This window comes from Brachyistius frenatus, unplaced genomic scaffold (genome assembly GCF_029030835.1).
Source record: "Brachyistius frenatus isolate BFR_SWC_R1_liver_20210118 unplaced genomic scaffold, ASM2903083v1 Contig_2, whole genome shotgun sequence".
NCBI lineage: Eukaryota > Metazoa > Chordata > Actinopteri > Embiotocidae > Brachyistius > Brachyistius frenatus.
The window spans coordinates 2,892,681-2,915,421 of NW_027210601.1; the positions used below are offsets into that span (position 1 = coordinate 2,892,681).

The window sequence follows — 22,741 nt, forward strand, 5'->3', positions numbered from 1 at the left end:
GTTTAACAGTCTTTTACAGCCGTTTGAGCGGAAAAGGCGAGAGACAGACAGAAAACCAATAATATTAGACAGAACTAGCGAGGGCAGGGAGCACAGTTTGAACAGATGGCAGCAGCACTGTTGAGGAAAACTGCAGCTGAAATTTTACTATTGAGAAGCTCAGTAAACAGAGATTTCCCTCAATTTTATTATCTGATAAGTTCACATATGTTCACTTTTGTTCTTTCTTTAGTCTGTGACTTTATAACTACGATTTCTTTTAGATGTAGAAAAGCTAAAAAGCAGCAAAACATTCTGGTTTAAACATACGGAAATCAAGATTTAGTCACCTTGTATGCTCCAAATATTCAAATGTTTTTTATTCTTACCTTTTTGGTGGGTTTTCAGGTCTAGCAGCACTCCACGTTGAGGATGAAAAAGGCCTAATCTCTTACGCAAACAACAGTTTCATCGGGTTATTTCCGCTGGTATTTCAGTATTCAGTCCTGAAGGTCACATCTTCCTACATCAAAGAGATCCTCGGGTAAAATCTTGCTGCCACTTAAAAAGACTAAACACATCACTTTCATAAAAGAAAAAAACAACAACCAGTAAAGCTATGCCTTCAATGAGCTCTGGATGTGTTCAGGTCAAAATATTCCCAACGTCCGCACTCTGCATGTATCCCTGCAATCCATTAGCAGCCTCAGCATCACGGCGCTCCTCCCATAGATTCAAGCAGAGGTTATGAACTTCTCCGGCATATGACGACATTCGAGGTAAATACCCGAGGATATCCGTTACATTTTCAGGCATTTTTTTTAAATTTGTCTGTCCGTGTTTCCTGCTTCACGACTGCTCAGCACAAGAACATCTTCCTTAAAGTTGGAGAGGCTTAATAACCGCGAAGACCCTAAATTGCAGATGTTGCATGGAGCGAAGGCAAAGACCTGGTCATCTGTCTAGAGTTTTTTTGAGCCGGGATTGGCAGAGTTCATCCTCCCTATATATATATATATATATATATGTGTGTGTGTGTGCACGGGTGTGCTTGTGAGGACGTCTGCTTATAGCCCACATGGGTGGCCGGGTGTCAGCCTGAAATCATTGTAAAAAGTCTGAAAATAAATGCTATTATTTTTCATTTCCTTTCTAATTGGTGTAATTACAGTCATCACAGAATTCCAAGTGGGTTATACAGACTTTTCAAAAATAAATCTAATCTTCAAAAGAGAATAACAGCCCTCAGTATCGACTCAGCAGATTAGTATACCGAGGATTAATCAAGTGAGACAGAGACCTGATACTTATGAGATTATGAAATATCAAATATATCACCCCTGAATTGAACAACATGCACAAAACAGAGTGGAGTATTAAGCAATAAAGTCATAACAATGACATTCGGCATCATTTATTTATCAAAATCCTTGTGACAGATGGGTCCACAGATAATAGAGCTCCCTTCGAATGGAAAGACCCACGGGCTAAAGGTGGGCGGAGTGCGTCCGGATAGTACCAGGATAAAGAACGGCATTATCTAATCTGAAGACAACATGGATTCAAAGATAGATCAAGGGAGAAAGAGCTAAGTGGTGATGAGGGTGGGGAGTGAAAGTGCACAGGTGGGAAGAGCTCAAACATGGTGGGAGTCAGATTTGAACCTCATCAGCATCCCTCCACATGTAAAATTGATTAATTATTCTAAAACTACTCTCTGCTGAGACAATGCTGCTGCATGGAGTTTTTGGTTTTGATATTCTGCAGGCAGTGAGCTCCCAACTCTCTGCGTCTCAGTGCGAGACTGTCAACACCAAACCCGTACGGAGGGTGTCTGGTAAATACAGACGGTATCCCACATCTTTGCAGAGGAAAATATTCTAAAATATGATTATTCAGTTTGCTGGATCAGAGCAAAACTGCTGTGAAACGCACTCTGCTCGGGTTTTAGACCTACAAATGTGCTTAAATTATGTTGTCCTTTTAATAACAAGATGCTGAAAGGATATATATGCACATCTGCAAGGTTTCAAATTAATTCAAGCCTCTTGCCAAGAGCTTGTAAATTCTGGCTGCAGTAGCTGGTAGCTAAGTATGTCAATTCTTCTTGCCTCTTCAATTAGTCTCTCCTTCTGCAAATCATCCTTTGGCTGTTAAGAAAGGGAAATTAAACTGGGGTATTTTGAGTCGACTAATTGCTGCGGCTGGTAAATGGCAAATCCGCTTTCATGTCTTCAATCTTTAGTGAGGGCCAGGTTATCGTCTGGTCAGGATTTTAATTGCTTCAGTCTGATCTGTCGGGAAACATGAGTCAAGTGATAAACAAGTTCCGCTGGGATGCAGACGAAGTTAACTGGTGTTTTAAAGGTTAAAGGACACGTTTAGAGTTAAACGAATAGTCTGGGAAATGTGCTCACTGGCTTGTTTCAGAACATAGAAAATAACAGAACACAACATCATACCTACGTTAATGTACACATGTACCTAATAATTACTTTGTAGAAATGTATTTTACACAGTATAAAGGTATGTGATACCATCATTGTCTGAATTAGGAAAGAGTTGCAATTCAAGAAACAAATTAAAATCTTTAGATATTATATATATATATATATATAATATGAAATCTATTGCTGGTGAAAGTGGCCCAGGACACATTTGCGTTCACACTGCTAAAAGAATGGGGCCATATGCCTCCTAGACTAATGTCGTCTGACCAGATCAGCTCTAAATGATTTGTCTTCAATGCATTCTCAACTTGATTTGGAGCAGTCCACTTGTGATCAGATCCCCCCAGGATGCATGTTAATGTCAGGCGTGAGGAGGAGCTTTAGGCCCTGTTCAGACTTTTTTTTTTTTTTTTTTTGGATTTACCAGGGCTGATGTAGAATGCATGAGATAAAATATATATATATTTTATTGCATCACTTTTGAAATTCTTCACAGTGAGTCAGAGAATGTTATAAAAAATTTAAATCTGAATCATCTTCGATTTTACACCATAAAATTTGTATTGGATTACAGTCCTCTTTTGTCCTGCTGCTCCAGGGCCTCAATGGGACGAGTTATTATGTCTATTAGAAAAATAACTTCATCTACTCTACTCCATCCTAGACCAAAAGAAAAAAAAAAAAAAAAGAAGCCACTCTGACAAATCAGACGTCACGGGCGAGTGGATGTATGTGCTGGTTGAGTCGATAACACCCTATTAAGTGGAGGGGACGTGTCAACGTAGGAGAGTGGCTAATCCAATCAGCAGAGTAATTAAAAACACACAGCACAGCATCCCCAATGGCTGATGGCTACATTGTCAGGGACGGCATTCAGCATTTAGCACAGAGGGGGATGCGCACTAGTCATGCCGGGGCAGAGCGATGGCCATCCCCGCTGCGGTGCCATGAATCAGGATCAAGAACAAAAAAAAAGAAAGAAAAAAAAGGAGCAAATATTCAGAGACACTATTAGCACCATATTAGTGTCCACGGGGGGGGGGGGGGGGGGCGAGGGGGTCATAATCCTCTTCTCATCATCATCATTAATAAGGCTTTAATTCACACGCTAGTTTTCGTTCATCTGCTTGTATTGTCTCCTAATTGGTCTTCTCTTTACAGCATCGACTCTCATCATCTCCTCGTGTCATTTAGCCCAGTTTCTTCCTCGTTAATTAACACCGCCACCCCACTCCTCTTCCTCCTCCTCCTCCTCCTCCTCCCAGAACCCGCTCCTGCCAGCGCTGTTGAGCTCCAGCCAGCATGCAGTCGGGAAAACAAACCAGCAGATGTCACCCACGCCTCAGTGCCTCCAATCTGTGTTTTTATGAAACGTAATGAATTTTTGTTTTGGCACTGAGTCACACTAGTGCTTGGCGCATAACAGCACAAGGAGGTTTTTTTTTTTTTTTTTTTTTTCTTTTCTTTCTTTCACGAAATGAACCCAAAGTCAATTTTGCACACATTCAAGCAGCGATATCGTAGAGATGCAGCAGCAACAGGATGATGCTTCTCCTCCTCGTGATACATCGCTGAGGCTCATTGTGTGTACTCGCTCCACGCTTGGTGCAGCTTTCCCTGCTTTTTTTTAAAACCGGTGACTTGGCCATTCTTCTTTTTCCGCCTCCGAGGGCCACTCTCTATCCTCTGTGTGCGGCCGAGCATGAATCTGCGGCTGGGGAGCGCGCTGGATGTGTGACAGGCTGCCTGGGAGAGGGGTAATTCCAAAGGGCAGTAGAAGTAATAGGGTAATCTATTATACAGTCCAACTCTTTCTTCCTCCTTTCTTACCCCCTCCTCCTCCTCCTCCTCCTCCTCCTCCTCCTCCTCCCCCCCCCCGCTCCTCTTCTTCAGTCTTCCAGTTTCTCGCTGCCTCTGCCCTTGCATCAGCATTTCACGAGGACAAATGAGAAGTACGGTTTAACTATGCACATTTCCGTTGCCCTCCTGCAGAGCCCAGCACTTTCTCAATTAAACTGGAGTCCATCTGCCCCACTGATTCAAACCTCACCCCCCGCCGGGGTGGGTGGGGGGGATTTCACTCACACACACACACACACACACACACACACACACACACACACACACACACACACACACACACACACACACACACACACACACACACACACACACACACACACACAGTTTCCAGCTCAGTAGTGCGTGACCGTAACCACCGTAGTTTCATATGTGAAACCACCTGCTATATATTTAAGTCACACGCAGTGCTACACATGTTAACCAGCCATACGCACAGTGGAGATGGGGTATGTGTGAGACTACTAGGCATTTAAAAAGTAATCTGGCTCTTATAATGTAAGGGAGAAGTTCAATGCACTGAGGCTGTATATTTTAGATAAATATTCATGTTTTAGAGCTCCATCTGTGCACAAAAAGAGAGGCGATAAAGGCTGAGAAGTGCAGCTAATCAGGTTGTGATTAGTCTAATGTGTTATTTTTGACTCCGGGTGCATGTTTTTTTTTTTTTTTTTTTTATGGACAGGGAGCAAATTCAGCAGCTCTTCTTTTTGTCTGTATGTTTCTGACCTATTTGGGAAGGCTACTCCTCCGCTTAAACTTCTCCAATCAATTTGAAGATTTGAAGATGGTTAAAAATCATCTGTTTCTATTGTCTTTAATAAGGTCAACTGATGGCGACAGACCACCTCTCCTTCCTCCACCCCCTTTGCTCTTTCTTCAACCCTTTCACCCAGTCACTGACATTTTTCTCTCTCCATTTTAGTTCAACCTCTCAGAGAGAGACACACACACACACACACACACACACACACACACACACACACACACACACACACACACACACACACACACACACACACACACACACACACACACACACACACACACACACACACACACACACACACACACACAGAGAGAGAGAGAGAGAGAGAGAGAGAGAGAGAGAGAGCTCACAGCCACCATCTCCTCCTCCTCCTCCTCCTCCTTCTCCTCCTCCTCCACCTCTTACGCTCCCTCTCTTCCAGCACACACTCACACTCCTTCCCTCTGATGCCGACTGGATGCAGAACGGAGGATTTCCAGCAGCTTCCTGAGCTCTGTGCTCCCTTTCCTCTCTCTCCTCTCCTTTCTGTATCCCCTTCACCCCTCCTCTTCATCCTCCTCCTCCTCCTCCTCCTCCAACATCTGGAGCTTCTCCTCTTCTGCCTCCTCTTTCCTCTTGTCCCTCACCACCAGGATGTGGCATTCGGTGGCTCTGCTCCTCTCTGGATTCTGCGCTTTGATCCACGGTGAGCCTGCCTGCATCCCTTTCTGTTTTCAGGAATTTGATTGCAGCATCGGCATTTTATAGGAATTCAGGAATTGGAGTCTGTGTCGTTAATCTGAGAAGTATATGCCGGAATAAGAATTTAAAGTAGGAAAAAAACACTCCGGGAGAAGAAAAGTGAGAATCTAGCTCACCTGTTTGCTTGCTTATTTACATCTATTTTTCTTTCCCCCACAACTGTGTACATATTTTTCTCGATCCAAATGTTTAGTTGAGCCAGGAATTGTATGCATCTGCATGAGATGTTTAAACAGGCAGACTGACATCCAGTCTGTGGCAGATGAAAGATTCAGTGTGCAGAAAAATCAGATGATTTCATCCCCTTTCTGTCCTCGTTCCACAAACATCTGTCCAAATGTGTGTGCCCGTCAGTGGGGGATGTCACACAGAAAACCAGTCACAGATCAATTGAATTGCTCGTATAGATCGTCTCTTCCATCTTGCCTCCCTGCTGTGGACGTGTTGCTGCAGCTGAGCTGATGGGGCTCAGAGCAGCACAGGTCGTAGCTGAATATAACGGCTGACAGTGGATGACAGAGCTGAGAGGAGAGCGGCGGAACTTTCCCCAAACAGCACGCGAAATAGTGTTCAGTTTGTTTGTTTTCAGAAGGAGGTTTTACAGCAGAAGTGTAGAACACAAAAGACACGAGGAGAGAGAGAAGGCAAAAGTTTCAGACTGTATTTTTGCAGACTGACTTTTAGAGACAAAAACATCCAGGGCTTTTCATTCACCTTGACGTGCTTTGAAAGAAACTGTCTTAGAATACCGTGAGTGGATGCACATTTCTGCTCCTGCTCCACTGGGGATTAATCCTGCCATGTCCTCAGCAGTGGACCCTGATATTTCAAATTCAGAAACAAAATCATTTCTCTGTTCTCTTCAGTTTCCTGCACTCTATTAGCCTGCATCTGCTTTTATTTGGGTAACACTAGACAGAGTAATATTTTCTATTCCAAGAATTTATTTTCGCTTTGAGAACTGGAAATTCGATGTTCCAAGCATAATTTTGAATATTATATATAATGAATAAGCGGTTCTGGGAAGAGCTGCACTCAGGTCTCATCCAGGCTCAGAAAACACTGGAGAATATAGCCTCCACATGAACTGTTTTGTAAATTCAAAATTAATGATGCATTGTGCTGTTTCTTCTTTGGACCTTCTGGTGAGTCCAAAATATTAAATGGAAATCATTCCTTGTACCTCAGCGTGGTATAAAAAGTACATTTAATCTGTGGATCTTGATTAGAATAAAAAAATAAAACTCTTTCAGTTTGGTTTGGTTAAAGCTTGGCCATGTTATAATGTGTGACAGGAAACAGAAAAAGCTACATTAATAAAACATGCTTTACATTTTAAATTGGTCTGCACATTAATGGTTGATAATGCATGGTTCTATGTCCACGGACATCTTTATTCAACACTACCTCTAAGCTTTTCAAAGCAACCTAATTATATGTTCATTGGTGTCAATTATGTGCTGTTACTATTTTCCACTATTCCTAATTAGATCCTATTTACCGAATCTTTGTCCTGTTTGTTAATTTCCTTCTATATTTTCAATACCAATATTTGATATTTCATTCTGACGGAGGAGCTGGATCATTCCTCCATGTTTCACCCGCAAAGCTTGAACCATAAAAATCCTGATAAGTGTGACTAATGGTGATAAAAGATCTGTTCTTATTTCTTTTAATTTCATCATTAAACCTGTTTCTCGTCCTCTCCTCATGTCTCTCTTCATATTAATCATGTTCCTCCGGATGTATTTGGAGATAAGGAGGCTCAGTTCCTCAGGGTGAAACCTCACGATTTGATCAGTTACATTTTTTTGAGCTCTCGTTTGATATCCTATGGATTTTATTTTCAGTGACGGTTTTCCTTGTATATCAAAGAGCTGCGATTAAGGGCTTATTAAGCGGACTAAACTTTGACATACAGATGTTTTATTGTGGAATCTGGCTGATATTTCTGTGCCTCTTTAGTGTCGTTGCAGGGTCCTCACCAGAGGAACCTGCTGAAGAACCTCCTGAAGGACTACAACCGGATGGAGCGGCCGGTCGGGAACGACTCTCACTCTCTCACCGTCGTCTTCTCCCTCAGTTTGATACAGATCATGGACGTGGTAGGCGTCTGTAGCCACATTAGTTCTCAAGTTCATGTTCTAAAATATTAATTATAAAACAAGACAAAACATTACATAGAGCTATATTATGAGCTTTTAATGAAGCTTTTTTTTTTGTTGAAGAACATTTGTTCATTTACAATTACAACTTAAATAAGCCTTAAAAAAAAAACGAAGATAAAATGGTAAATGTAATGTCAAGACTGTTTGTCTCGTGAATTTGAAAGATTTGTGAGAAAGGTAACATGTTAAAACTGTTTTGCAGGATGAGAAGAACCAGGTGTTAACCTCCAACATGTGGCTACGGATGGTAAGGAACCCTGAGAGACTGAATGTTTGGAGTGATCATGAATTTGAATGGATTCACAGTAGTTTTACAGTCTGTAACATGTAAATTAAATCACACATCTATGAAATTAAAGTCAGGTTGGAAGTTTGCCTCTTTTAGAAATACAGGAGTAATATTTTTAAATGATTTATATCTGAATTAAATTACATTTCAACTGAGCATCTGAGGGGATTGGAGATAAAGCAGCTTGCCGGTAGTCCACTGAGACAGACTATATCTGTGTTTGTGTGTTAAAGAGTTGGTTCGATCACTATCTCCAGTGGAACCAGAGCGAACATCCTGGAGTTAAAAATCTTCGCTTCAGCACAGACCAGGTCTGGACACCAGACATCCTGCTCTACAACAGGTAAATCACGCATAAACACCTCAACACACTCCTCTCTCACACACATATCAACAAGTAATATCCCTTCCTCCCCTTGTCCTTCCTCAGTGCAGATGATGACTTTGACTCCACCTTCAAGACAAATATTCTGGTAAACTCCAGCGGCTACGCCGAGTATCTTCCGCCAGGTGAGCCTGTCTTTTATTCCTTTTCCCCATCATCGTGCTTTCCCTATCGTTCATCTTTTTCTCCTTTCTTATCGCTTCCTCATTTCCCTGAAGTGCAACGGCAGCATCTCATTCTGCAATCTCTGCATGTCTCCCGTTTGTACACTTGACATTAATATTTTATCAGTATAAAACAACATCCTTGGTTAGTCACTGGTTACAGATTCCCAGCGCGGTAACACCTATAAATAGGAGACACTGGCTTCCCGTCTTAACACAAATGCAAGACCCTCACAAACTGTGAAACAAACGACTCCCTTGGGTTTCCACAGGTCTTTACTCTGTGTTTTCCCAGTCCTTTCTTTATACATCAAATTATAGACTGAGTCCCTGGTGTAAGTGGGTTGGAGGGGGCGAATTGAAATGGCCCTCTGAAGTAAAAGCCGAGGACTGCGAGCTCAAAAAGTCACCCTATGAATTCTCTTCAGTGGCCATGTTTGTTAATAGGCTACTGCTGAATGTAAATGCATGCTGACTTGGATCAGAGTAAATTAGGTGGAGGAATAAAAAGGCAGTGCTCTGGTTTGGTTCAATAAGTGGAGCAGAGGTTTGACACATGATGAGAAAGAGTGCAGAGAGGGCAAGAGAGATGAAGTGAAAGGAAAAGAATGAGCAGCAAGTGTGAGGTCTGTTTGAGCTTGTCATTGTCAGTAAATAAAAGGCAACGGGTCTGTGGGTGGCAGGTATGGAGCGGGAGCTTAACACGCAATTAATAATTCAAATGATCCAGATGTTTGCTGCCTACCTCCAGAAGGCGGTTGCAGAGGTACAGGTGCTGTTATGCTTGGGTTAAGGGCACAACAGGAGATAAGGTACAACAGGTTTTTAGCTCATATCTGGATTGGGTGACATTTACAACGTGGTAATCCTGTCTGTAGGCCTTGTAATACCGTCTTGGGAAGCGATTTTCAGAATGATGGAGTTTTATTTTGGGAGCTGCTTGAGCTGCGAGACAGAGATTGTTCCAAGCTGCAGAAGAAAAAAAAAAAAAAAAAAATAAATAAATCTGGATCCTTATTTGAGTGTTCCTTCAAGGTTACTGGATATCTTTGAGAGGCAGGTTACAGAAATATACTGCGCATGAAGGAAGAGTGCAAAGGTAGACAGAACTACTTTTACATAATCAGTGTAATTTAAGATTTAGTGCCTTAAAGCTCATAATGAGAGTAATTATTAAGACATCATACTCACGAAGCAAAGGCAAGAACCTGATATTAGTGACTGAATTTTAGAGTGCAAGAAGTGTATAAAGGGAAAATTTATAGCTGCTACTTACTGTGGTGCCATTTTTGTGATTAACCTCTGCTTTGAAAGCAGCATTCAACCTGCTAACCTCCTTACTCTTCTCCAAACTCTGCTTTCATTCAACTCCGAAGGCTGATTTGTATGTCGGCAGACTCACAATGAACGTCTTTGAGAGCTGCAAGGCCTCACTGGCATTTTGTTTGTGTTTGTTTGTGTTTGTTTGTGTGTGTGTGTGTGTGTGTGTGTGTGTGTGTGTGTGTGTGTGTGTGTGTGTGTGTGTGTGTGTGTGTGTGTGTGTGTGTGTGTGTGTGTGTGTGTGTGTGTGTGTGTATCTGAGCATTTTAACAGGCTTGATTCGTTTATTTCAGTATTTAGTTTAAGGGCTGCACTTTGCCAGCGACTACTGTGTGGATCATTGTGACTTTGGGGGGAGGATGCCAGCGTGCGAGTGTGTCTGTATGGTTTTGTGCTTGCGTGTGCCCGTGCATATGTGCGCGAGTGCATTTATTTTGCACGATAAAAGTGGTAATCTGATTAGGGTACTGTGCACAATCTCATTTCTCAGTTTCGCTGTTGATGTTTTCCTCTATTGCCGAGGCTTAGCTAACAGCTGTGTGCGCAGGAAGAGCGCAGGAACGCCGTTTGTTTGCAGAAGAGAATATCTGAAACCTGAGTGACAAGACTGCTGCCAATTTTGTATTTTCTTTATAGACATTTCTTTGATGGGAGGTTGTTTCTAATCTTGTCTTTGCTTTCGCCTCTCCAGCCTGTGAATTCAATTTCAAAACAGTAAACTCTCTGTGGACTTGAAAAATGTTAATACAAATCCTATTTCATGTGTGCACTCTTAGTTTTGTTGCAGCATTATTTATTTTTTTTACACTATTTCTGTATAGAATATAAGGCGGGTGAGTGAAAAGGCGAGTCTTGAAATGAATGAATGATGTTTTGATATTCAGGAAGGACTCTCTGCACAACACAAGTGGTTCTCCAATACATTTTTCCCTTGTCAACCCAGAACAGGAGTCTGCAGGGGTCAATATTATCATTTAGTGAATTGATTGTGAAACTGAAACCTTTTTTTTTTTTTTTTTCTTTCTTTCTGTCTCTTTCTCAGGAATCTTTATGAGCACATGCAACGTGGATGTTCGCTGGTTCCCCTTTGACATTCAGAAATGTGAGCTGAAATTTGGCTCTTGGACGTACGACGGCTGGCTGCTAGACCTGCAGATGAACGATGCTGACACATCAGGCTACATGCCCAATGGAGAGTGGGATCTAGTAGGTGAGTATGGAGATACTTTGGTATTATATGCTCATCAAAAACATCCAGTGTTGGAGAAAGAGAATCAGTTTCTCTCTGTTCGTCTTCTTCCAGGAGTTCCTGGCACCAGAAGTGAAGTCTTCTATGACTGCTGTAAGGAGCCCTACCCAGATGTGACGTTTGTTATTACAATACGGCGGCGAACACTCTACTATGCCCTGAACCTGCTCATCCCATGTGTGCTGCTGTCTTCTATGACCCTGCTGATCTTTGTGCTGCCGGCTGATTCCGGGGAGAAGATCTCGCTCGGTGAGTGGATCAAAAACTGCTTTGACGGAGCAAAGAGGTGGATCAAAGGTAGCAGCAGTGGAATGAGTGTAGAAATAAAAGTTGGAGGAGTTTTACAGTCCATCTGGGTTTCTGTATTCGTTCACACACACAACGTACAGACGAGTGTGAGAACCACCTGCTTGATTCTGCCTGGCCACTGCTGTCAGCTCCAGATTATAGTCTGAAGCTGCATATAAAAGTGTAGACTGTTTATAAAAATGGACGTAGCTTCTGGGTCTGAAAAGTGAGGCTAATCCAAAGTGTCTTAAAGTGCAATATCACCGAGGGCTATTAGGGGATGGCTCAAAAAAGGCTCCGGCTCCATAGACTCCCATTCAACTTCTCTCATGAAATACAGAGTCAATACATTTTGTCCACAAGTTATTATTGCGTCATTAGTTAAAGTCACTCCTTCTAATCAGTTTTCTGGCGATCCATCTGAAAATAATTCCATTATTAATTAGATATTAGGTTTTAAAGAAAGGTATGTTTGGGGGTGTGTCTGTTTGATTGACAGGCCTGTGGTGCAGTCAGGTTTCCGCTTTTGGAGGGCGGGTGTCGTGTCCTTCAGTTCTTAATCAGATATAGTCAGATTCACTGCTTACTCATCCCCAGTTTGTCCAAATATGGTCACTTCTGGCTCCCAAATGGCAAGATGGGGAAGACCCAAATGCCGAACTCCAGGCTTCACGGCAGTTAACAAACCAATGGGTGACATCACAGTCGGTTGCTGCTTGGTTCTCTGTCAGATCCCCCAGCTTGTCCAAATATGTTTCCTCTGGCTCCGAAAGAGGATACAGAGAGCATTTTTCTTGGTCCGGCTTCACTTCTTCTATATTGTTCGGCTCAGGGGAAAACACTTTGGTGGACACGGGTCCTTAGTGTTGCTACAACTGTTTCACTTCATCTCGCTCAAGCACTGACACCACTGTTGGGATTATATTTAAAAACAAAGGCTTATGTTAAATGACATTAATAAGAGAAATGGGAAAACAAAAAAATGAGTAAATGAAAAACGTTTTGTGTTTGTTTTGTATTTTTTGGTCATTCATTCTTCTCTTGTAAATTCCTGTAAGTATTTCTTAACAAAAGGTTCTGGTAATGTTGCTTAACATCCAACCTCCTACATGAAGAACCCATGAACAAATAAAATCTTCAACTTGAGTGCTCTCATGCTCCTAGGTGTAAATATACAAGTTTATAGCCTGCCTAAAAACTTAGCGTTCATAACATGCAAACCATCTTAGGGTAAACGAAAAAAATAATAAAGGAGTGGCACTGGCTGGAGACTATGGGGAGACATGAAAAGAGGCAAAAGGAGAGGGCGGGGAGCCGGGAGAGGAGAGGGATTACTGGGTAAAATAGAAAGATGAAAAATGCAAGGAGGAGGAACAGAGACAGATGAGTGTGGGAAGGTATCAAAATGATAACGCAGACAAGAGAAAAATTCGAAAAGGATGAGAGAGGACAGCACAAAGGAGAGGGGGAGGACTGATGAGGAGGAGAAGGCGGGAGACAACCAAATCACACTATAATAGGCTGGAAGAGAGAGAGAGAGAGAGAGAGAGAGAGAGAGAGGAAGCAGGGCTGCAATATTTGTTTCAACCTGTTTAGAGATGAATGATCTTCATCTCATCAGGAAATTAAAGATGGCAGACTTCAGATTGTCTGAGCTGAAAAAAATTAGACAACTAACAGAAGAATCAAATGACAGAAAATTGATGAAAAGTCCTTTTGATAATCGGATAATTGTTTCAGTCATTTAGAAGCAAATACACCAAACGTTTCCTGCTTTTAGTTTCTCAAATGTGAGAATTAGATTCTTATATTTTGTAATCTTTGTAAATGGACTATTTAAGATTATTTTCTAGAAAAAGAAGGCTATTTGAATACATCACCTCTGATTCTGTGATATTACAATGGGCATTTTACACTATTTTCTGATATTCTATAAAACAGAGCCGCCCAATTCGGGGCCCTTGGGCCACGTTTGGCCTGCACATTGTTTGTTTGGTCCACTGGCATTTGACAATCTCTTACTTATTCTCCTTATTCTTAAGTGCTGAGAGCTGTAAAAGCGTAACTCCTAAATGAACTGTCAATTTTGTGGAGCTAAAAAATACATAATATGAGTTTTACAGCAATATACAGCATAATGGTAATGTCTTCTCTATTAAATTACATTTGCTGACATATACAAATAATTTATGGTATTGTGTCTCTCTCCGGCTGATGCTCACATACTGTTAGTGTCCTACGTCAATTGACTTTGAGCTGCCAGTCAAGATGAGAGATCAAAGCAGTGGCACATTTAGCAAAAATTGGTAAGATTACATTTTTAGACAATAATTTCTGCAAAATAATAAAATTACTATTATACAGATTAAAGAGTAGTGATTTAATTATCTGTGAAATATGTTACATTTTAATGAAATAAAAATTGAAGCATGTTCTTTGGCCTGCTGCCCTCCACCCAGATCAATTATTGGCTCTTGATTGAAAAGAATTTGGGCACCTCTGTTATAATGACTAACTGATAGCCCAAGAAAATGGACAGAAAATATTGTTAACTGCAGCCCTATTTCTGACATCACATCATTGCAAGGTATTTGTACCCGTCCCATAACTCACCAAATACGCCCAAAATTTGGATGAATGCATTTTTGTAAATGTTATCTGACTCGCGTCTGAGTGGGAGGGAAGCCACGACAGCATTGTCAAAGAATATCCTCAACCTCAATACAGGATGCATTACGCAGCATTTCTCCAAAGACAAAAAAAAAAGCCAAGCCTTCACACACACAGCCAATTAACCTATTGATGTAATTAAGGCTAGTGAATTGATTAAGGCAGAGAGAGCTTACACACTGCCTTCCAGGAAAATACTCTTGTCACTTCACTTGATGGAGGAGACACAGGGACCAAGTGGGCGGGCCTTTAGGGTTAGAGTAGCCTGCTTTTAAAAAGAACAAATGTCATCACTGGGAAAAAAAGCTACATAAAAGAACCCTTTTTAATTTACTTAATATGCTTAAAGAGCATTCATATTTTATCTCACAGCCTGGGAGTTAATTGAATGCTTCTGAATAGGGACAGTTATGCCAGCAAAGCACTCCTTAAATTCTGTCTGTTGGAGAAGTAAGACAGATAGTGTGGAGGTGGATAAATGGAGATGGAGATGAGTTTCAGTGCTGGAGGGTATCAGGTGTGTGTTTACGCGCACGCAGACGGACAGAAATGAAATAACTTAAAAAAAAAAATGGCTAGACTCTTTGCAGAAGTGCTTTTTGCTGGAAAGGTAGGGAATGTCAAAAAGTAATTCACTGTATGAGCATTAGCTGGTCATTTCCATAAATCGAACCTGATCTCATCCAGAGTGTGACCATTTATCAAAACACCAAACACACTCATTTAGTTTCTCACAAGAAGGCACGTCGGGGAAGAGACTGGACTAGAATATTGACTGCTCAACAAAATGTAGTCAGGTCTGCCTGTCTGTAGTCTGTCTTGTCTTATCTCATCTTATCTTAAAGGTATCACCGTCCTGCTGTCTCTCACGGTCTTCATGTTGCTGGTTGCAGAGATCATGCCAGCCACATCGGACTCCGTCCCTCTAATAGGTATGTGAAACACACTGTTTGTGTCAGTTTTCATCGGTCAGTTTCAACACTCAATTAAGTCCTACAGCCATGACAACATATAATGATTATCAATATGAAATCAAAGTGTTTTCGTCATTAGTGATACTGCATGAGGTTTCCGTCTGACAATGACAATCAATATCTGGTCTCTAGAGTTCAGTTGTAATTCTTAACTCTATACAGTAGGAACTACTGTAAAATTATTATTACGCTCATTATCTTAGTTTGGTGTGTTTGGTTGCTGATTAGCACTAAGCATTGCTTAGTCGTTAGCTCTGCAGGTATTTGGTCACAAAGCAACCTCGACAAATTCAGAGTTTGACCGGATGATGCACGAGATGAAAATCAAAAACTAAAGAAAAAATACACAATCACAACAGACTGCTGCAAAGTGGCAGAGCTGCAGCATGCCAAACTAAAAACAACAACCCCGATAACACAATTTATTTTAGCCACCTGCTCATCTTAAAATTAACTGGCTAATTTGATTGTGGGCCCACTGCTGGAAATTATGTTTAGTGAGCAGCTGAAGCTGCAGCCAGAAACAGATGGATGGCAATCTTTGCCTCAAGACACAAATCCTGGTCATCAAAAACTTGAGGAAAAAAAAAAGCAGTCACAATTGTCAGAGTGTTGCTTACAGCGTATTTTTTTTTAATTTTCTCGACAATAATTATGCTGAGCTTAATCTGCTCGGTGATTTTGCCAACACAATATGGGAATAAGCCGTCAGTGGTGCTGGAAGCGAGCCTCCGGTTGGCATGAAGATATCTGAGAAGGATGTGTTCAACTTGAACGAAACAGGGAAGAAACTGTCCTTTCAAATTCATGTTATTCTTGAGAATCTAGTTAATGTGTTTTCTAAGAAATAATCAAAACACTCATTGGACAGACCTCACAGCGCTTGAAACAGGAAAAAAAGGAATCAAACAGGATTTCAGTGGGAAAAATGAAAGCGTGCTTTCGTTGTGGATATTTTCTCTACTTTTCACAGTAAATAGACTTTTGCTGGCCTGCATGTCAAATCAGAACCTGCTGTGGTTACTGTGGTTCAGGCGAGTCGGAAATCATAGTGTGCGTGCACTGCCTTAAAAATGAAATATAATGCAGTTCCATACTCTACTCCTCCTAGGTCAGTACTTTGCCAGTATAATGATCATCGTTGGGATGTCAGTCATCGCCACGGTGGTGGTTCTGCAGTATCATCACCATGATCCTAACGGAGGAAACATGCCGAAATGGGTGAGGCGGCGCTCACACAGTTTATCATGAGCTCAGATACATTATCAGTGACGTTGCCGTCTGTTGAAGCTTGAAAAGGTTGGTTTTCCCATCTTAGATGTGATACGTTCCTTTTGTTAATCTCTTTTCCGGCATCACTATCGTTCTTATGCTCTACCGTCCTCCATTTGTTAGTGCTACCTGTGCTCCTCTGCCAGCTTCCTTTCTCTTTTTACTCTCCGACTTCCTCGGCTGTGACTCATCTGGCAGTGTCAGTCTGCCTCAGTGTGTTCATCAAATGCCTCGCCACCGACTTCAACGGGAGTGCATTTCAAAGCACTCTGGAAATGTGGGCGGATTCGATTTGACTCATTCCTTATTTTTCTTTTTCTTACCTTCTGTTTAAAAAATGCAGCATGTCTATTCTGCAAAAGTCTTGTTCTAATATGAATATATGACAAATAAGAAACGTTTAAAGAGGACCTGAAATCAAGACATTAAAGACAATGATGATTTTTTTTTAATGACATATTTTAGTATTTCTGTAATATTAATCAGCCACTGAAATATAAATCAGTATTAAGATGTATTTAACTCGTGATTTATGTTTTGACTGCAGAGAAAAATTGACAGGCCAGCTATTATTGATATATGTACAAGTAGTTTGGCTGCATGAGAGTGCAGATGCTGTATGTATCGACATATTGCAAGGGCGTTCTGTTGATGAATGGCCCGTTCACACAGTCCAATGGCCAATTAACAAGCTAATTGATGTGGTTCAGATGAGGGCATCGAACCAGCACAGTTCATAATTACAGCCTGGACAAACACAGCATCAACAGTAACAGCAACAGGGACTGTTACCTGGCTAGTAAACATACTCAGTGTAGACTAATTGAGCAGTCATCTGGACATTAGCGTCCCATTGGGTGCCAGACACCCATCTGGTTGCTGTTGGACTAGTATGCCCTTTCAGGGGACATGTAGTTGTTTTTCATGTGAGTAGAAGAGATGAAACTAAAGGGGATTTTTCATCTCAAGGCTGTGTCCTCAGTAGGCTGCAAGTCTTGAATGCGACGTTACCAAATCATTCGAAGGACTGGTCCAATGTGTAAGATTCTTTGAAATTCTACCAAGGATGGAGTCCTTCATTCAGAGAAATTTCAGGGAGGCATCAGGTCTATTCTCGGCATCCTTAAAGCCTCACAATCCTCTGTGGATTTACAATGACGGGGCCTTTCCAATGATGCATACCTGGAATAAAACAACTCTATCCCAGCAAAATCCAAAGCTGCTATAGGGTATTGTGTCAGTGTCACGTTTTTGCCTCACTCAGGCGGGAAAAGTCAGGTACCTTAGGTTTGGCTCCCAGAAAGCACATAGTTAGGTTTAGGAATAGATTATGGTTTGGATTTATACAGGTAGCGTTACAGAGGCCGCGTAAGTTACTTAACAAAAATCATGTATGTTGAATATAAATGTTACTTAAAAGAAATCCAAGTTGACTTTTGCTTTCTCACAGACTTGCACAGCAGTCTCCTGTTCAACCGTTTCCAACCTCCTCCTTACACCAACTTTATCACTCTTTGTACTGGCTGGTCATGCATGCATGTATTTTTCAGGCGTTGGTGAGGAAAAACTCGACACTGACACAGTATCCTCTAGTAGACTGATGGATGTATTACACACATGATACCAGGCTACCCGACAGTAGGCGGTGATAATGCCCTGCCTTATTTGCAATTCTCCATTACAGCAAAGAAGAGGAAGAATGACGCACACCTGCGCACTTATTAGACTTTTCTAAATATTCTCCAAATGTAAGAAAGGAAACTTGCCTATCTTTTGAGGAACCTGACGTGGAATGATCCATCCTCCCAAATAAGCATTCTTAAGATTGAGAAACAGCCGAGGAAAGGACAAAACAGAGCAGAATAAAAGGTTTAAATGTGAACACTTTGTGCAGCTAATCTTCTCTTTATCTCAATGCTCTCAAATCTCATTGCAAGCTCATTACAGTCATGAAACAGTAATCTGACAGTCCTTCTCAATAATTCCACAGTTTATATTTAATGCTGCCTTTATAAGTATCCTCTCTGTTGGGAATCCAGTTAAAGCCAAAAATCTTCTTAGCCTCAGGCGCTGTAACTGGGCGTCCCCGGCGAGGATCTTATATTTCTACTTAAACAAGTGCAGTTGCAGTTTGAAACAAAACACAGGGTTGGAAACATCAGTCTGCAGCAAATGAGACTATTAGCCCAGTTTAACTGGTGTAATGTGCAGGTCAAGATGCGTAGGTGGTTTTCAGACGGTGCTCGGTGGCTGATTTACGGCTCTCTGACATTTCCTTTTTCTTCTTTTGAACGTATTTATGCTCGGCTACTTGCCGTCCTCCACTCTGTACATAACTCGGTGTTTTTTGCTCTTTCCAGGTGCAGCTCGTTTTGCTTCAGTGGGTCGCCTGGTTCTTGCGCATGAAGCGGCCAGGGGAGAATGATGACCTAGAGCGGCCCCCGTGTGCTCCCCACCTGCGGCGCTGCTCCTCGGGCTCACAGAGCGGGAGCATCGCCAACCCTCCGGACCCCACCCTCCTCCACCCGCTGCACCCACAGAACCTGGCTCCTCTCCAAACGGGTCCCCTTCATGCAGGGCACCCTCACCTCCATGCTCAGTCAAGTGCCAACAACAATGGGAACCTTCTTTACATGGGCTTCCAGAGCATGGACGACCCTTCGATACTCTCGGAGCCTGTCCAGAGGAATAATATTCCTACGGGGCCTCCACGAGTGGCAGGAAGCCCTCCTCCGCATCTGCCCTCTCAGTTCTGCAGCTCCCCACCACCTCCTACCCCAAATATGGATACTGTAGGGTGTCCCAGCACTGTCTCCAGTGGTGGGGGCTTTGGCGGCGGACCGGGAGGGCTTGGAGGGTGCTCGACATCGGTGATCGGAGACCCCCAGCTCCAGGCTATCCTAGAGGAGGTGCGTTACATGGCGGACCGTTTCCGGGAGCAGGATGAGACCGAGAGCATGGCTGACCAGTGGAAATTTGCAGGCGCTGTGATTGATCGCCTGTGTCTGGTGGCATTTAGCGTTTTCAACATCATATGCACCATCTCAATCCTCATGTCTGCTCCCAACTTTGTGGAGGCTGTCTCAAAGGACTTTGTTTGAAAGCAAAGAGGAAAACAGAGTAGGAAGAAGCATGAAGGGAATTAAATAATGGATAAAGGATGGAGTGGGCCCTGATCCAAGGAAACACAATTTCCAGCGGACTGTAGGCTCTGTGATTTGTGATCGCAAAGAACTGGGAGATAGAAAAAAAACAAATGGTTTTCTTTGCAATGCGCTCTGTTTTGTAACTGAAATATAAGATGAAAACAGATGGAGAAGGGGATAAAGAGTGAAGATGAAATGAGATTAGGGTGAGCAGGGTGCTTTATCAGATTCTTGACAAGCTGAAATGGATTCTTTCAGTTAATTCAGAGAATTTCCTCCAAAATTAAGGAGTCCAAAAGGGATAAATAAAGAGAGGATTATCAGTCCAATGCGACCTGAAGTAAGAAAGCCCTTAAAGCAGGGGTGAAATTGAGAGAGTAAAAGACGAAAAGAGACTAGTAGATAGATAGGGACAGATAAATGAGACAGACATTTGACTGTTTTATTCCCTTAAGAGGAGAAGACAACCTCTCCCTCCCACATGTTGAGAAAATACTGGATCATTTGAAGTGATGGGATGACGAGAGGGCAGGGAGAGGAGACTTTTACAAAAACAGACAACAAAGAGCAGTCGAGAAGGAGCGAGACTTCATCCCCCGTGACATTGGCAGAGCGAGGCGTAGTAACCGCCGTGATGCTTGGATACATAAAAGTGGACTGAAGATCAAGAACACTGCAGCACCGAGGAACAGAAGAACATCTCATCTATTATTCAATGACATCCATCTAATGACCGTCAAATTGAAAGACCTCAGATAATCTTTAAGACTAATAAGCTTTTAAAAGATGAAGTCCCCCCTCTCCTCGCGAGCCACTTTAAATTTCCAAGGCCTTATCTCTCAGACAATTGCCAATCTGCAACAATCAGCAGAGATCAAAAGCTCCTCAGCAGTGTGCACAGTGTGCGCCGCTTATTACGACTGGAGGACAGAATTATCCGGTCATCAGCACAGTGGCCAGTGGCTGCACCGTCAGTGGAGACCTGAACCAATAATAACCCATGAAGCAGTTACCTAACTGGCTACTGGCAGTTCATAATAGACCAACGAAAGTCAATGGATTTCATATTAAAGGTTTAATAACTCAGAGGGAGGTCAGGTCTTTAAAAGAACACGAGAGGCAGAAATAAAAGGGATAAGATTATTCAAATCCTAAAATTAATGGAGAAGCAACATCCCATCAAATTTCTGTCAGATCTCCTGAGAGGTTTACAGCTTCATGAGTGATTTCACATCCATCTAAAATGAGAGCTGAGATTTTAATCTCTAAATTGACTCAAGCGGATTTAAATTTAGACGGTGCCCTTCAGCAAAAGATCATCTGAGGAAAACAGTGAACAAAATATGTCTTAAATTAGTTTGGACTTGGGGGAGATTCACTTTTTTCTTCTACTTATCAACAGGCAGTCAACCGTAAATGACTCATGTCTCTGCAAGCACTTTGAATGAATGCTGAATGCAAGGTTAGCTTAGCTTAGCTCATGTCACAGATGGGTTCAACTAGCTGCTCCTGGGTCATGTTAAAATTTTCCAAGAATGTCTGTCTGGCCTTATCAAAGTACAAGTTAATACATGCCTAAGTAATGTGCAATAAACAGAAGTGTGAGTATACAGGTGTGGATCCATGGGATGCATCCAAAATCCTTCTAGATAAATTCTGAGTGCAAAATCCATGCATTAAACAGTATAATATATTTATATATATATATATATATATAGTAACAATTCCCAATAACAATTTCTGAAGCAATCCTTCAATGTGTGGGATTTTAAAGATGCAAAAAGTGGTAGTGGTGCAAAATGACAATTCAAATTTGTCTGAAATCTCAATTCACTGCTCACTGATGAAAACTGTAGTGAAACAGTCAGAGTTAATGATGCAGCGATCTGGAACACAGCCAGAAATTACAACAGAAGGATGAGTCATTCAGAAAAAGCAACAGGAGTCGAGCTGTCACTCACGTTTAACAGCTCAGAGGCTGCTGGTGCTTCACTCATGCTATGATCTATGTATGTTTTAATAGTGGCTGTCATTTGGATGCAGCTTCAGTGCACAGTAACTGATAGTAAATACAGACATGTCAGGAAAACCAACCTTTACATGGTCCGCATTGTTGTTTCAGAAAAGAACATAACTGCTGTAATCAAATGTTTTAGCATTGAACTCTGGATAAAAGGTTTTTTCCTGCATTTATGTAGCTGTTTTTTGATCTTAAAAATAACTCAGTTGAGCTCCAGATTCAACCAGACATTCAAACTGTAAGCAGAGATATAAAGTCGTTTCCTCCAGTTTGCCTGATTGTAGTAGGAGAAACAAAACAACCAATTAAAGAATAAGACTGGAGGTACAGTATATTTTTGTAATGTCAACAAATTCCATTAAAAGTGTAGTTTAATGAATTCTTTTTTTTTTTTTTTTAAAGATAGCTGGCCATTGTGCTTTTTGTGCAAACATTTTAAGATTTTCAGCCGTGGATTAATATGCTTTGGAGCCTCTAGTGAGGATTTACAACAGTTGGGTGATGAATATGACGGACCCTGAATAAAACTACAGTGTGCCCCTGAATAAAACTACAGTGCCCATGTTCATGGTAATTAAGGAACAGTGTAATGTGTTGCTCATTAATGGGAAAAAGGAAGGAGGGAAAGAAAATCTCCGGCTCAGGCTGCAATGGCGATGCGTTTTAATCGGACACGTTTGGTTTTGTCTTTTCATGGGATTTAATGACAATACAAAAAATATACAATATCGCCACTCTTATTCCTTTAAGAAAAACCTTTAAAATGACAAAATGTTTACAACACTCCTGACCAACACCGTCTGTCTCTAGTGGTAATATACACGTACATTTTCTGACTGAACTGCTGCAAAGAGTGTTGAGACAGTTGTACAGATTCTTTATGCCTCCGCTATACCGCTCTTCTGTCTTCTCGCTCTTCTTCTTTAAAGCCAAGTCTTCTAGCGGGCAGAAAGTAAACTTCCTGCCAGGGGGGTTCGCAAAAGAATGTAGTCCTTCG

General features: G+C 41.7%; 1 protein-coding gene across 1 annotated transcript; it reads left to right on the forward strand.

Moving 5' to 3' along the window:
- The first annotated feature begins 5,230 nt into the window (after positions 1 to 5,230).
- Positions 5,231 to 21,417, forward strand: chrna11 (cholinergic receptor, nicotinic, alpha 11). The gene is made up of 10 exons (XM_069693246.1): positions 5,231 to 5,743; positions 7,765 to 7,904; positions 8,170 to 8,214; positions 8,490 to 8,599; positions 8,687 to 8,766; positions 11,168 to 11,335; positions 11,429 to 11,623; positions 15,178 to 15,264; positions 16,418 to 16,527; positions 18,939 to 21,417. Exons 1-10 carry the CDS (start codon positions 5,692 to 5,694, stop codon positions 19,677 to 19,679), a joined length of 1,728 nt encoding a protein of 575 aa, XP_069549347.1. The 5' UTR covers positions 5,231 to 5,691; the 3' UTR covers positions 19,680 to 21,417.
- Positions 21,418 to 22,741: the final 1,324 nt, after the last annotated feature.

What these genes read in the sequence shown, in the direction of transcription:
- chrna11 (XM_069693246.1), top strand. Translation starts at nt 5,692, where the DNA reads ATGTGGCATTCGGTGGCTCTGCTCCTCTCTGGATTCTGCGCTTTGATC. An exon ending in TGATACAGATCATGGACGTG is followed by an intron (nt 7,905 to 8,169) that starts GTAGGCGTCTGT and finishes ACTGTTTTGCAG; the next exon opens with GATGAGAAGAACCAGGTGTT. An exon ending in CGCCGAGTATCTTCCGCCAG is followed by an intron (nt 8,767 to 11,167) that starts GTGAGCCTGTCT and finishes TCTCTTTCTCAG; the next exon opens with GAATCTTTATGAGCACATGC.